Source organism: Crocuta crocuta, unplaced genomic scaffold, assembly GCF_008692635.1.
Source record: "Crocuta crocuta isolate KB4526 unplaced genomic scaffold, BGI_CrCroc_1.0 scaffold110, whole genome shotgun sequence".
NCBI lineage: Eukaryota > Metazoa > Chordata > Mammalia > Carnivora > Hyaenidae > Crocuta > Crocuta crocuta.
The window spans coordinates 1,457,039-1,470,731 of record NW_027527386.1 but is presented as its reverse complement, the minus strand read 5'-3'; the positions used below and the strand labels follow the sequence as shown (position 1 = coordinate 1,470,731).

The following is a 13,693-nucleotide window of genomic DNA, read 5'->3' as shown; positions in this document are numbered from 1 at the left end:
TTAAATTTGGCTGCGTTTCTTGTTGGCTTTTCTAGAACCCCCCAGAGAATTACCTCCTTCTTTTTAGTTTCCTTTAGCTCTTAGGAACTACGTTATAACTTAAATTACAAAACAGCGCCTTTCTCTGTATAGACACAGCCCCGGGATGTCACCACCGCAGGCCCCGCCAAACTTGGTCCCTGCCTGTCTCTGGGCGGCCTGGAGACTAAAAATACTTCCACCCTTCTGAAAAATGGGGGTGGGGTGGGCGGTCACTTCGTGGCTCAGTGATAAGCATCCAACTTCAGTTCAGGTCATGGTCTCCTGGTTCATGGGTTCAAACCCCGCATGGGGCTCTGCTGACAGCTCAGAGCCTGGAGCCTGCTTAGGATTCTGTGTCTCCCTCGCTCTCTGCCCCTCCCCTGCTCACACTGTCTTTCTTTGTCTCCCCAAAATAGATAAACATTAAAACAATTAAATTTTTTTTTAAATTTTGTTATTTATTATTATTGTTATTATTTAAAATATTTATTTATTTTTGAGAGAGAGAGGGAGACGCAGAATCCGAAGCAGGCTGCAGGCTGTGAGCCGTCAGCACAGAGCCCGACCCAGGGCTGAAACTCACGGACCTTAAGATCATGACCTGAGCTGAAGTCAGACGCTTAGCCCACTGAGCCACCCAGGTGCCCTACATTTTATTTATTTTAGAGGAGAGAATGAGAGCACGAGCAGGGAAGGAGCACAGAGAGAGAGAGAGAGAGAGAAAGAATCCCAAGCAGGCTCCATACTCAGCTCAGAGCCCAACACTGCGTTCGATCCCATAACCCTGGGACTCGGATTTGAGGTGAAATCAAGAGCCAGAAGACGCTCAATTAGCTGAGCCACCGAGGCGCCTCTTCTACATTTTTAAAGATTTTTTTAAACCAAAAGAAGACTAACATCTCACCCACACAATTATATGAAATTCAGATATCTGTGCCATAAACAAAAGTTTCATGTGGACACAGCCACGCCCATTCATTTCCATATTGTTGGAGGCTGTGTTCACGTGACAGTGACCAGCTGAGCAATTGTGACAGGGACCTTCTGGCCCATGAAACCTGCAGTATTTCTACTCTGCCCCTTTACAGAAAATGTTTGTGCCCCTGCTGTACAAGGCCTGACCAGCAGGGTCCCCTTCCCGACCTGAAGGCTCAGACGGGGTTCCCAAGGGAGCCCCTCTTCCTTGGCTCATTAGACTCAAACTTTGGGTCATTTAACTCTACACTAGATATTTAAGGGTGTCCCCTATGCCCTTCCTGGGCTGGTGGACACTGGGGACTTGGGCTTGGCTTTTACGGAGCCCCCCAGCCCAGGAGGAGATACAGACACAACCACACACCCCTCGTCCTATGGGGTTGGAGCTGGGGTGCCCAGGGGGCTGGAGTGGGGCCGCCAGAACGCCGCCTGGAGGAAGCCGGTGCTGGAGCCGGGCTTTGGAGGACGAGAAAAAGTTGTCTGGGGAGAAACGTCAACAGGGACAGAGGCACCGCGATGCAAGGCTGGGCTTGGACCTCAGAGCCGGAGGCCAGCAGGGGGCCAGCGGGACCTGGAACCGCAGTTTGAGAGGATGCGCGGCCGCAGAGAGTGACAGGGGGCCGTCTCAGTCACAGAGCTGACAGAGCCCCTCAGCTGCTCAATCACCTTCCGGGGCTCCCCGCTGCCCGCAGGATGAAGTTCAAACTACTGGAAGCGCTGCTTACAAAGGCTGTTGGCATCGGTCCCCGCAGCCCTTTGCCCCTTGATTTTCTGCCTTTAGTCCATCTGCGCTTCCAGTAACTACAGGTGAGGAGGCACCATTGTCACTTGTCTGTGGCTTCCCGGCTGTTCTTGGCTGTTTTGCGTGTTTTGATGTCTTGGGTCTCGGTGAGCTTAGGCTCCTTTATCCTGTTCTTTTGCAAAATTACTATAGGTTTTGCCTTTGTGATTACCGTGAGGCATCCATAAAGTACCCTAAAATTAGAACACCCTATTTTTTTTTAGAGAGAGAATGCAAGTGGGGAGAGGGGCAGAGGGAGAGAGAGAGAGAGAGAGAGAGAGAGAGAATCCCAAGCAGGCTCCACTCTGTCAGTGCAGAGCGTGATGTGGGGCTGGATCCCACAACCCCAAGATCATAACCTGAGCCGAAATCAAGAGTAGGACACTCAACCAGCAGAGCCACCCAGGCACCCACATCAGCTTCTCTTAGAGAACCACCTTGCTGTGATCGCGGTCCTAAACTTGACCCATCTACTCCTCCTCCGTCTCACGTTGTAGATAATTGGTACCACAATGCACGTGTTTCTTTTTTTAATGTTTTTTATTTATTTCTAGGAGAGAGAGAGAGACAGCGTGAGCAGGGGAGGGTCAGAGAGAGAGGGAGTCACAGACCAAAACAGGCTCCAGGCTCTGAGCTGGCAGTCAGCACAGAGCCCGATGCGGGGCTCGAACCCACGAACCGTGAGATCATGACCTAAGCGAAAGTCGGACGCTTAACCAACTAAGCCACCCAGGTGCCCCTGCACGTGTTTCTTATATGGTTCTATTGTGCCTCCACTACCGGGTCCCTGCATTATGGTTATTTTTACAACATTTGTTGTGTAACTTTTACCCCCCCACACACCCCACCCCCTGGGGGGTCCAGCTGACCAGCGCCCTTTCACTTCCGCCCCAACAGCCCCCGGGACAGCTCTGCTTAGGCAGGTCTGACGGGACGACTCTCACGGCTTGTGTTTGTTCCAAAAGTCTTTCCTTCATTGCTGATGACCAGCTTTATCAGGTATCGAATTCTAGGTTGATGCGTTTTTTCCTTGCAATATATTTTTTCCAAATGTTTCTTTTTTAATACTTATTTATTTGAGGAGTGGAGGAGCAGAGAGAGAGAGAGAGAGAGAGAGGGAAACACAGAATCTGAGGGAGGCTCCAAGCTCTGAGCTGTCAGCGTAGAGCCTGACGCGGGGCTCGAACCCGCAAACCATGAGATCAGGATCTGAGCTGCAGTCGGACGCTTAACCGACTGAGCCACCCAGGGCCCCTTTCCTGCAGTACTTTGAACGGGCCGCCCGTTCCCTCCTGGCCGGAGGGGTTGCAGCCGAGCCACGTGTGGTCTGATGGGGACTGTCTTGCACGTGGCCCGTCCCTTTACTGCTCTCAGGGTCCACCTTGGGGGGAAGTCACTGCCCGGGCTCCGGGTCGGTGCTGCTGGCGGAGGGGATCTGCGGCCGAGGCTCGCGGTGGGCACCGCCCTGCTCAGGCTTCCCCTTCAGGTGGGACTGGGGGCGGGGCCGGGCTGCCCCGCGGGGAGGGGCCGCCTGCCCACGCAGCCCCCCAGCTGTTCCGGGTCAGCCTCCCTGGGCAGGTGGTGCTGGCACCACCCCCAGCGGCCCGCGAACTTGGGGGCCCGAATGGACGCCGCCACCGTCTGACTCCACCTCGACCAAGTTGCTGGTTGGGACCCCCACTGGGTCTGGCAGGTGGGAGCAGGTAGGAGCTCGGTCTGCGAGCACAAAGCCACGGCGGGGGCGCCCCCCTCTCCCTCCCCCGACACGAGCTTGCTGCCAGGGGTCAAGCCCCAAATACTCCCCTGCACACCCCATGGTGCGGGACCAGGGTGGGAGTTCCCAAGAGGTGATTCGCAACAACGCTGGGGGAGCGGGTGCCCCCTCCCTGCACTTCCTGCCCCCCCACCCCGGCCCCTGCCTAGCAACTGAGGGTTCAGGAGGGCCCCCTGGGGTGGAGCTGCGGCAGCGCCAGCATGGGGGAGGGGCGGGGCGGTCTCCTGTGCCTCTGTGCTTCGGCCTCACCCCTGCGTTTTAGGATTTTCTCGGTGCCGTCGTGTCCCTGAAACACTGTTACTTGCTGTCCTCCTGAGGGAGCCGAGTCAGCCATGGCCCCTGTCACCTTCTTGGTGACTCCACTTCCTGATTCGCTTTTTTTTTTTTTAATTTTTTTGTTTTGGGGGAGAGAGAGAGAGAGACAGGGTGAGCAGGGGAGGGGTAGAGAGAGAGGGGGAGAGAGAATCCCAAGCCGACTCTGCGCTGTCAACACAGAGCCCGACACGGGGCTCGAACCCGTGAACCGTGAGATCCTGCCCTGAGCCGAAGCCAAGAGTCGGACGCTTAACCGACCGAGCCGCCAGGTGCCCCTGATTCTCCGCTTTTATCCTCCAGGCAAGACGGCTTGCAGGTTCCCGGCCCCCTCCTCCGGGCCTGGTGTTCTGGTCTCTCTGCCTACGGACGCCAGGGCCCCGGGCCCTCAGTTTGGATGTCCCTCGCTCCCTGACCGCGCTGTCGTGTGCGCATCTCCTGCTGGGCCGGCTGCCCAGGGCAGCTGTGTAGGTGCACGGCTACCGTCGGTGGGTGTGTGTGTGAGGGCGCCTGGGTCTCCACTCACGAGGAGAGAGAGGGAGGTGTGATTGTAGACGCGGGCGGAGTCCAGCAAGGGGGCAGGACGCGAGGATGGGCCCTGGCCACGCCCCCCAGACAGGACTGGCCGGAATGGGCCACACCCCCAGGCAGGACTGGCCGGAATCGGCCACGCCCCCAGACAGGACTGGCCGGAATGGGCCACACCCCCAGGCAGGACTGGCCGGAATCGGCCACGCCCCCAGACAGGACTGGCCGGAATGGGCCACACCCCCAGGCAGGACTGGCTGGAATNGCGCTCATCTGGATCCCTGAACGCGCGCCCAGCACTTGCTCGGTTACACCGCACCCCTGCGCCGCGTGGACACTTGCCAGGGCCCCCACTGTGGCAAGAACAACTGGCAAGTGCTGGATTGTGCTTCCGTTCATCTCGTTGTTGGCAAGGCTGATTGTTTCAGCAGAGCTCCAACCAGGGTCGTGGGCAGTGAACGAGGTTCCCAGCTCCCGGCCGGGCGACGAAGTTCACCGGCGCCCAGTCTCTGCGGGGAGAGCAGGCAGAGCTCTGTCCGCGGAGGCGCCCGGGGCCAGCTCGTTCTTCGTGCTCTGGTCCCGCAGGAAAATCATCCATCTCGGCCCNTTGAAATGATTCTAGAATTCTAGGAAGTTGCAAAGGCGGTACAAAGCACCTGGGGGCGTCACTCCGTTTCTTCCCAAGGTTTAACACTTACGTAAGGGTTAGCAGAGTATCCAGCAGGAAATTGGCGTCGCTACAATGTGTCCATTTCTGTGCAATTTCACGACAGAAGCAGAATCTTGAAACCCAGATACAGAACTGTATCTCTTTTGGTCCCTGCCTTCCCTGCAGCCGCTGACTTCTCCACCTCTGTAATTTGCTTCTTTCAAGACTGGAGTATAAAGGGAATGGCATTATTTGGCTTGAAGTCATGCCCTTGCGATTCAGCTGAGGGGTGTGCGTCTCCGTGGTTTGTTTCTTTTCGTTACTGAGCAATATTCCATGGCGCACAGTTTAACTATTCGCCACCTGCAGCTTTTGCCTGTTGTGAGTAAAGCTGCTAGAGGCGTCAGGTCCAGGTTTTTGCACGGACATAAGTTTTCCTTTCCCTGGGATAAATGCCCAGGAGTGCAATTGGTGGATCGTATGGTAAGCGTTCAGTGTTTTTAAGAAACTGTCAAGCTGTTTCCCAGAGGGGCCATAGCATTTTCCGTTCCCACCAGCAAAGTGTGAGATTGGGGTTTCTCTGTATTCAGAGCATCTTTTACCTCCTTTCAGGCTTGTTGTGGAAGCCTCACCTCCCTGTCTCTTGGGGTGGGGGCTTCTTGGGCCTCCTTGGAAGAGGAGAAAATGTGGGCTTGCGATTCTGTTAGGAGATTGCCTTTGACTTCTTTCTCCCTGGAGTGTGCAATGTACGGAACATTTGCCCCCTCCCCATTCCTATATTGGAGTCCTGCCCCCCAGTGGACTGGTATTTGGCGGTGAGCCCTTTGGGAGGTAGGTGGGTTTGGATGAGATCCAGGAGCTGGGATTAGTGCCCTTGTCAGGAGATGAGGGGACTGAAGAGAGCTCATGTGAACACAGTGCGAGGCGGCCCCACCTGCAAAGCGGAGGAGACCCCTCACCCAACCCGATCGCACCAGGACCCTGATCTCGAAATTCCAGCCTCCAGAACCGTTGGAAAGAAACTTTTGTTGTTAAGCCACCCCGTCAACGCCATTTGGTTGTGGAGTCGGAGCCAATGACGACAGGCTGAGAAGCTCCCAGCGCCACCCCCTCCCAACCGTTCGGGGCCCAGGATGCCACCCGAGTCAGGCGCCAGAATTCGAAGCGATCGCTGGAAGGTTCGATGAGCTTTATCCTGATGCCCAAACCCTGCTCTTGGCTTTCTTCCATCCTGTGGTCCTCACAGTTTATTTACGATGGCAACTCTGTGAGTCCTTATAATAAACATGCACACGGCCAAGTGTTTGTGGCAGTTCGGGCATGGTTTTGGCTTCCAAAATCACACGCTAGGCTGACGCCTACCCCCTCCGCCGTTTGATTCTGCAGCACAAAGAGTCACAGGAGCATTTCTGGGGGAAAAAAATAATAATTCGGTTCGTTTCTCCAGGAGTCTCTTAATCCATTGCTAATCAGATCGTTCTCTTTAGGCTTTTGGACTTTTTATTTTGGGATAATTGTGGGCTTCCAGGAAGCTGCAAAAATAGTACACAGAGCCCCCTGGAGCCTCCCGCCAGCGGTGACTCCTTCCGTGGGGCCTTCCCGGTGTCCAGAACTGCTCTCTCCCTGCTTCCGTCCCATTGCGCTAACCCCACCCCCCTCCCGTCCTCGGAAAACCTCAGAAACCCCCCCAAAACTTTGGAAAACCTGTGCTCTCAGCCTCTAGGGTTTTGTCATCGCACGAATGTCGTGTACGCGAAGTCAGACCACATACGACCCCCTGAGGTGCCCTGTCCCCACCCCGCTGGGTGCTGCTGTGTGTATGGGGGGTTTCCTCCTCGTGACGGCTGAGTAATATTCCAGGGTCTGCTCTGCCATTGCGTCAGCTATTCAGTCATCAAAGGACATGTGGCTTCTAGTATTTTGCTGGTATGAAGAGAGCCGTTAGGAAGATCCGCATACGCTTTTTTGCGCGAACATATGTTTTCCTTCCTCAGGGATAAATGCCCAGAAATGGATTTGTTGGGTGCTGCGGAGGCTACGTGGTTAGTGTCGAAAGAAACTGCTGATCGGTCTCCCTGAGTGGCTCTAGCATTTGATGTTCCTGCCAGCACCGCAGGAGAGATCAGTTTCTCCACATCCGCTCCGGCATTTGGGGTGCAGACGCCTTTTTGTTTTTGTTCTTCTAATAAATGCAAAGCGCTGTGTCGTTTGCCTTTCCCCGGTGGCCAGTGACGTGGCACATCCCTCCAGTGGTTGTTGGCCATGAGGTCGTTCTCTTGTTACAAAGAAAAAACAAAAAAACAAAAAACAAAACTGAGGCCCCACGTGGGGCGCCTGGCTGGCTCAGTCGGGGGAGCGTGCGGCTCTTGGTTTCGGGGATGTGAGTTCGAGCCTCACGTTGGGTGTGAAGCCTAAACAAGTAAATGAATTGAGGCTTCCCATACAGTAACGAGTGTAAGTTTTCAATAATCTCAATATACATTTACCTGCGCATAGAGCATTGGGACCACCACAAGGCATGGCCAGCCCCCAGAAGCTTCTCTTGTGTCCCCTCCTTTTTGCCTTCTGGCGGCAACTGGTGAGGTGATGGGGTTTGCAGTGTGTGCAGGATAAGCCCCACCCCCACCCCAAAGATGCCTACGTCTAACCCCTGGAAGCCGGCTGGGAATGTGCTAGGTGACATAGCAAAGTGCAGTTCGGTCCGTACAAGAATGAAGGTAGCCAGTGAGCTGACATTAGCAGAGCCTGATTATCGTGGAGTCGCTAGGCAGGCTCAGGGTAAGCACCAGCGTTCTTAAAAGCGGAAGAAGTGGGCAGAGAGAGAGACAGAGAGATGTGATTTGAGAGGCGCTCCATCCATGCCTGCAGGCTTTAAAGATGCAGGAAGGGACCACAGGCTAAGAAACTTCTAGAACCTGGAGGTGGGGAGGATGGATTGTCCCTTGCAGCCTCCAGGGGGAACGAGAGCCGAAGACACCTGCATCTTCGCCTGCGAGAGCCATGTGGCCAGGGCTGAGCTCCAGAACCGTAAGAGAAGAACTCTGGGCTGTTTAAAGCCACTCCATTTTCAGGAGCGGCAGCAGGAAGGAGCTGCTAACCCAGTGCTAGAGATGAGTAAGTTCTAGAGATGAGTACGTTCCGTTCCTGCAGTTTGTATCGGCGCTGCCACACTGTGACAATTTGCATCACTCCTTCTACAGGACATGTTTTTGAAATGCATCTCTGCTCTATGAATAATTCATTCCATTTAATTGATGGCATCCATTTTATGGAGGGACCCGTCAGGTTCATATTTCTTCCCTGGACAACTGGGTTGTTTCCGCTGTGGGGCTATGAAATAAGGCGGTGGTAAATGTTGGTACATAGTTTCCTGTGCTGATTTCTGTTGGGTAAATACCTATGAGCAGAATGTATGAGTTGTGAATAAGCACATGGTCAGTTTCATACCTCCCTCCACCAAAAAACAAAAAAACAAAAAAACAGTTTCCGGGAGCTCCATTGGTTAAGTGTCCGACTTTGGCTCAGGTCATGATCTCACAGTTCGTGAGTTCGAGCCCCGCGTCGGCCTCTGTGCTATCTCGGAGCCTGGAGCTGCTTCCGATTCTGTGTCTCCCTCTCTTCTCTCTCTGCCCCTGCCCCACTTGCATGCTGTCTCTGTCTCTCAAAAATAAACAAAAACATTTTTTTAATTTTTTAATGTTTATTTATTTTTGAGAGAGAAAGAGAAACAGAGCGTGAGCAGGGGAGGGGCAGAGAGAGGGAGACACAGAATTCAAAGCAGGATCCAGGCTCCAAGNCAGCACAGAGCCCGACGCGGGGCTCGAACCCACGAACCGCGAGATCATGGCCTAAGCGAAAGTCGGACGCTTAACCGACTAAGCCACCCAGGCGCCCCTAAAACATTTTTAAAAGTTAAAAAACCCGCCACTTTCCACAGTGGCTTTACCACATTTTGCATCCCTAGTAGCATGATCTGTGCGTTTCTGCTGCCCCGCGTCCTCCCTAAACACCTGACACCAGTCTTCCTAAAGTTCAGGTGTTCTAAAGCCACGTGTGGCGATTCAAGTTCAAATTCATTCAAATGAAGTAAAACTTAAAACCCAGGTCTTCATGCCAGTCACACCCACGTGGCCCACAGCCGCGTGCGGTTGGCGGCTACTGCATCACACGCACAGGCGGAGAGCGTTTCCATCCGTCGTCGCAGAAAGTTCCATCAGACCGTGTGCTTTTATGGTTGTGGCTTTAATTTCCATTTCTCAGTATCATCTTGTAAATCCCCTTTTCTTACAAATTATATTTATTTATTTATTTACTTATTTTTAATTTTTTTAAAAAAGGTTTTTACTTGTTTTTTTGAGAGACAGAGACAGAGCATGAGCAGGGGAGAGGCAGAGAGAGAGGGAGACACAGAATCCGAAGCAGCCTCCAGGCTCTGAGCTGTCAGCACAAGAGCCCAACATGGGGCTCGAACTCATGGACCGTGAGATCATGACCTGAACAGAAGTAGGACGTTTAATCAACTGAGCCCCCAGGCGTCCCAGATGGATCTTTTAAGATAAAAATCTCATCACTTGTCTCAGTTGCTAGTCTGTCAGCTTCGGGAGGGTAAGGAACTTTCTCAGATTTAATCACTGTTGAAAGTTGAGTGCTAGGTATACAGTAGGTGCTCAATAGATGATTGTCAAATGGGCTTACTGCTGTTACAGCAGAGATTACGGCAGGCCCACCCAGAAGCCACTCTCCCTCTCTTGTTTAGTCACAGAATCCTGGTTTTATGTGGGGTACCAATGCATCTTTTAATTACATGTAAAGACTACATTTCCCAGCCTCCTTTGCAACTTGATCTTGTGATTACATCCTGGCCAATGAAATCCTAGCAGAGGTTTCCTGTGGGATTTCTAGGGAGGGCTTTTTTTTTTTTAATTTTTTCATTAAGAGGCTGATTCAGATGGAAACTGCATCATTTTGTCCCTCCCCCCCTTCTCCTTCCTGCTCCTGGAATGCAGGCCAGGTGGCTGGAGCTCTGGCAGCCACTTTGGATTCCGCAGACAGGTAGACAGAGAAGTAGCAGCCTGGGACCCTGGTGGCTATGAATGTGCTAACCAGAATTGCTCATCTTCAGAGATACCCTGTTTGTCTTGTTTGAGCCACTATTTATCCTGGTTGAGGCCCCCAGAAGGAGGCCTTGAAACAAGGATTTGAGGGCAAGTAGTTAATGTGGGAGGTGATTCCAGGAAGCCCTGGGAGGGGGTGCAGAGGTGAGACAGGAAAGGAAGGGAGTCAGTGCATGCTGCATTCATGGCCAGGTGACGCCTGTGAGTGAATGAGGCTCCAGTCCCACGGGGGCCCCTGGAGACCATGTGGTGCACAACCTGAGCGCCCCCACCCAAAGCGCACCTTTGTGAGCAAGGGGTGAGTAAGAGGTGAACTTTGGGGGGTGCCCGTGTGTCTCCAGCGCCCCTGGCTCCCCCTCCTNGGGGCTGACCTCGCCTCAGCAGCCAGAGCAGATCTCATGAGCAGAGAGATGGGGATTTCCGAGCTTGAGTGTGTGGTTGCGGCGTGAACTGTATCCGCTGACTTCCGGGGCCACGCCCGCTCTGAGGACCGGCTCCTCCGTGTGCGTCTCCAAGTCCTGCGTCCCTTGCCTTCACCTCTTGGACCTGGGTCCACACTACACTCCCCGCCTCCCCTGCCCCGAATTCCTCCAATGCACCAAGCCCCCTTCCTCCTGCAGGCCTTTCCCCAGGCTGCCCCCCCTTTTCCTGCGGCACCTTCCATCCCTCCTACTCCTGGCCAACTTCTACTCATCTGTTGGGTCTCGGCTTACATGACACCTCCTCCAGGAAGGCCTCCCTCAAGCCCCAGCTTGAGTTCCTTGTTCCACATTTCCACACCTTCTCGTGCTTGCCTTTGGGGGGAATTCTAGCAGGCATATCGTACAATTACTTCTAGATGTTTGAGGGTTTGTCTCATGTGCCTGCTCCCCAAAGGTGCCTCGCTGTGCCTGGGGTCCTCAGCCCGGGACAGGGCATACAGTAGGTGCTCAGTATTTACTAGGAAACTCGTGTCTGTCGTGGGGAGGATGTGTGATCCGAGCCTCCTGGCCTCCTTTCCTGCTGCCGCCACGGTCCCTCTGGGGGCCCCTTGGCCCTTCACTCCAGAACTCCCTTAATTGAAAGCAAACGTTCCCTCCAGAAGTCTGCCATATCTGTGTTCATCTTCTGTGTGGGCTAATTTTATTAAAGTTCCCCAAAGAGAGAATTGTAAATTCATTAGCGCGCATCTTGGACCAGACCCTCCTGTACGCTGGGCAGAAAAAGATTAGAAGTCAGCTGGGCCCGGTGATAATGAAACAGAAGACGCTCAAACATAATTCTTAATTAAACTGTAATGAGATAAGAAATTGTCGCCGGCTTGTGGGCCTGGTCCGAGGCCTCCGTGTTCTCGGCCTAACGCTGTGATTTACGATTCTCTTCCCTCATTGACGTGATTAGTTTTTCTCCCCTCTTAAAAAAATCCGAAACATTTAGATTGTGTGCGCGTACGTTTGTGTGTGTGTTTGAAGACGAAGGGGTGTAGGGGGCCTGGGCCCCCAGCCAGGATGTCGCATTCCCTGGAGCCGGAGCCTGGCACTCACTGTACACGCTGCCACAATGACCGGGGTGATCAAAACCACAGCTATGTGACGGGCCCTTTGTATGCCCCTGACACCTGGTCAACTGCTGTATCAGCCAGTTGTTGGCGTGTAACAAATGATACCCAAACTTGCCAGCTTGAGGAAACAACACTTATCACGCTGTTTCTGTAGGCCCTGGGCTCTGGCGCAGCTTGGGTGGGTCCCCGGCTCGAGGGTCTCGCAGGCTCTCAGGAGGATTTGGCATGGGGCTGAGGCCTCATCCGAAGACTCAAGTGGGAAAGAGTCTGGCTCAAGTGCACAGCCAGGGCTGTTGGCAGGATTCAGTCCTCGCGGGCTGTGGGCCCGAGGGCCTTTGTTCCTCACTGGTTGTCGGCTGGGGGCCGCCCTCTGCTCCTTCCCACGTGACCAAGACAGAAATCCCAGATGCTTCCGACCTAATCTCGGAAATGACACATCATCATTTTTGCCTCATTCTGTCTTTTCAGAGCTGGTGGGTCCGCCCATCACGTAAGGTGTGACCGTCAGGCGGCAGAGATCCTCAGGGGGGATATCAGAAGCCACCTGGCCGTGCTCTATTTGTTCTCTGTTCCCATATCATTCACTGCTGGGCCCTTACGCCTGGCACAGTGCCTGGAACATACAAGGCGCTCAATAAAGAGTCTGTCAGGGCACCTCAGTCGGTTGATTGACTTTAGCTCAGGCCATGATCTCACAGTTTGTGGGCTCGAGCCCTATGTGGGGCTCTGTGCTGACAGCTCAGAGCCTGGAGCCTGCTTCCGATTCTGTGTCTCTCTGTCTCTTTGCCTCTTCCCGGTTCATGCTCTGACTCTACCTCAAAAATAAATAAACATTCAAAAAAAAAAAAAGTCAATTCAGTGAGTGGTCATCAGGCTTCCAGATTTATTCATTCATTCTTTTGTGAATCCAACAAATATTTACTAAGCAACTACTGTGTGCTGGTCTGGAGAGCTGTCACCTGGCAGTCACCGAGAGAGACCAGGGGCGCCTGGGTGGCTCTGTCGATTGAGCATCTGATTCTTGATCTCTGCTCAGATCGTGAGTTCAAGTCCTGCATTGGGCTCTGTGCTAAGGATGGAGCCTGCTTGGAATTCTGTCTCTCCCTCCTTTGCATTCTCTCTCTAAGATAAAAAGATAAGTTTTCATTGAAAGAATTTACATAGCGTCAGCTCAGCACGTTGAAGTATACAACTCCATGGTTTGCAGTATATCCAGGGCGTGCAACCATCACCAGTATTTCCAGAACATTCCATCACCCCAAAAAGAAACCCCATCCCCATCGGTGGTCGCCCCTCCCTGGCCCCCACGAGCCCCCTTCCGGTCTATGGAGGAGCCTGTCCTGGACGCGTCACGCACGTGGACTCACACGCATGGCCTCTCGTGTCTGGTTCCCTCCATGCGCGTCGTGTGTTCGGGGTCCGTTTGCGGGGCGGCGGGTGGGGGCGCCTCGCTCCTGCTCGCGGCCGAGGGATATGCGCGTGCGCGGTCATGCACCTGAGGGACGTGCGCGTGCGCGGTGGATGCACCTGAGAGGCGTGCGCATGCCTGGTGGACACGGGCCTCTGTGGACTTGCGCATGCGCAGTGGACACGTCGTATGGTCAGCTCAGACCACGGGGCGGCGGGTGTGGGCGCGTTGCTCCTGCTCGTGGCCGAATCGTGTTCCGGCATGTGGCTGGGCCTCATTTTGTATCCATGTGGCCTGGATGCACATTTGGTTCCCCACCTTGGCTGCCGCAACCAGGGGCTGGGCACACCTGGGCCCAAGCGACGGTGCAAACCTGCGCTCCATCCTCCGGGGCGCACACCTGGGCGCGGGCCCGTGACAGTCCCGCGTTCCCGCAGGGCCCTGGTTGGAGGAAGTCACTGTGGAGGCAGCCGCCAGCAGGTTGCTAACAGCGATGGGCCCTGAGATGGGATGCGGCTTCGAGGCGCCCCAGGCTCAGCGGCCCAGGGTCCCGGGTGGGGGCTCCCGGGGCGGAAGGGAGAGGGTTAATCA

At 54.3% G+C, this 13,693-nt stretch overlaps 1 protein-coding gene across 1 annotated transcript in view; it reads right to left on the bottom strand.

Moving 5' to 3' along the window:
• Positions 1-3,338: 3,338 nt before the first annotated feature.
• Positions 3,339-13,693, bottom strand: part of PTPRS (protein tyrosine phosphatase receptor type S) — an 81,708-nt gene continuing 71,353 nt past the window's right edge. Inside the window, 2 exon segments of the mRNA XM_077751249.1 lie at positions 3,339-3,463; positions 13,421-13,543. Coding sequence (XP_077607375.1) covers positions 3,339-3,463; positions 13,421-13,543 — 248 coding nt within the window.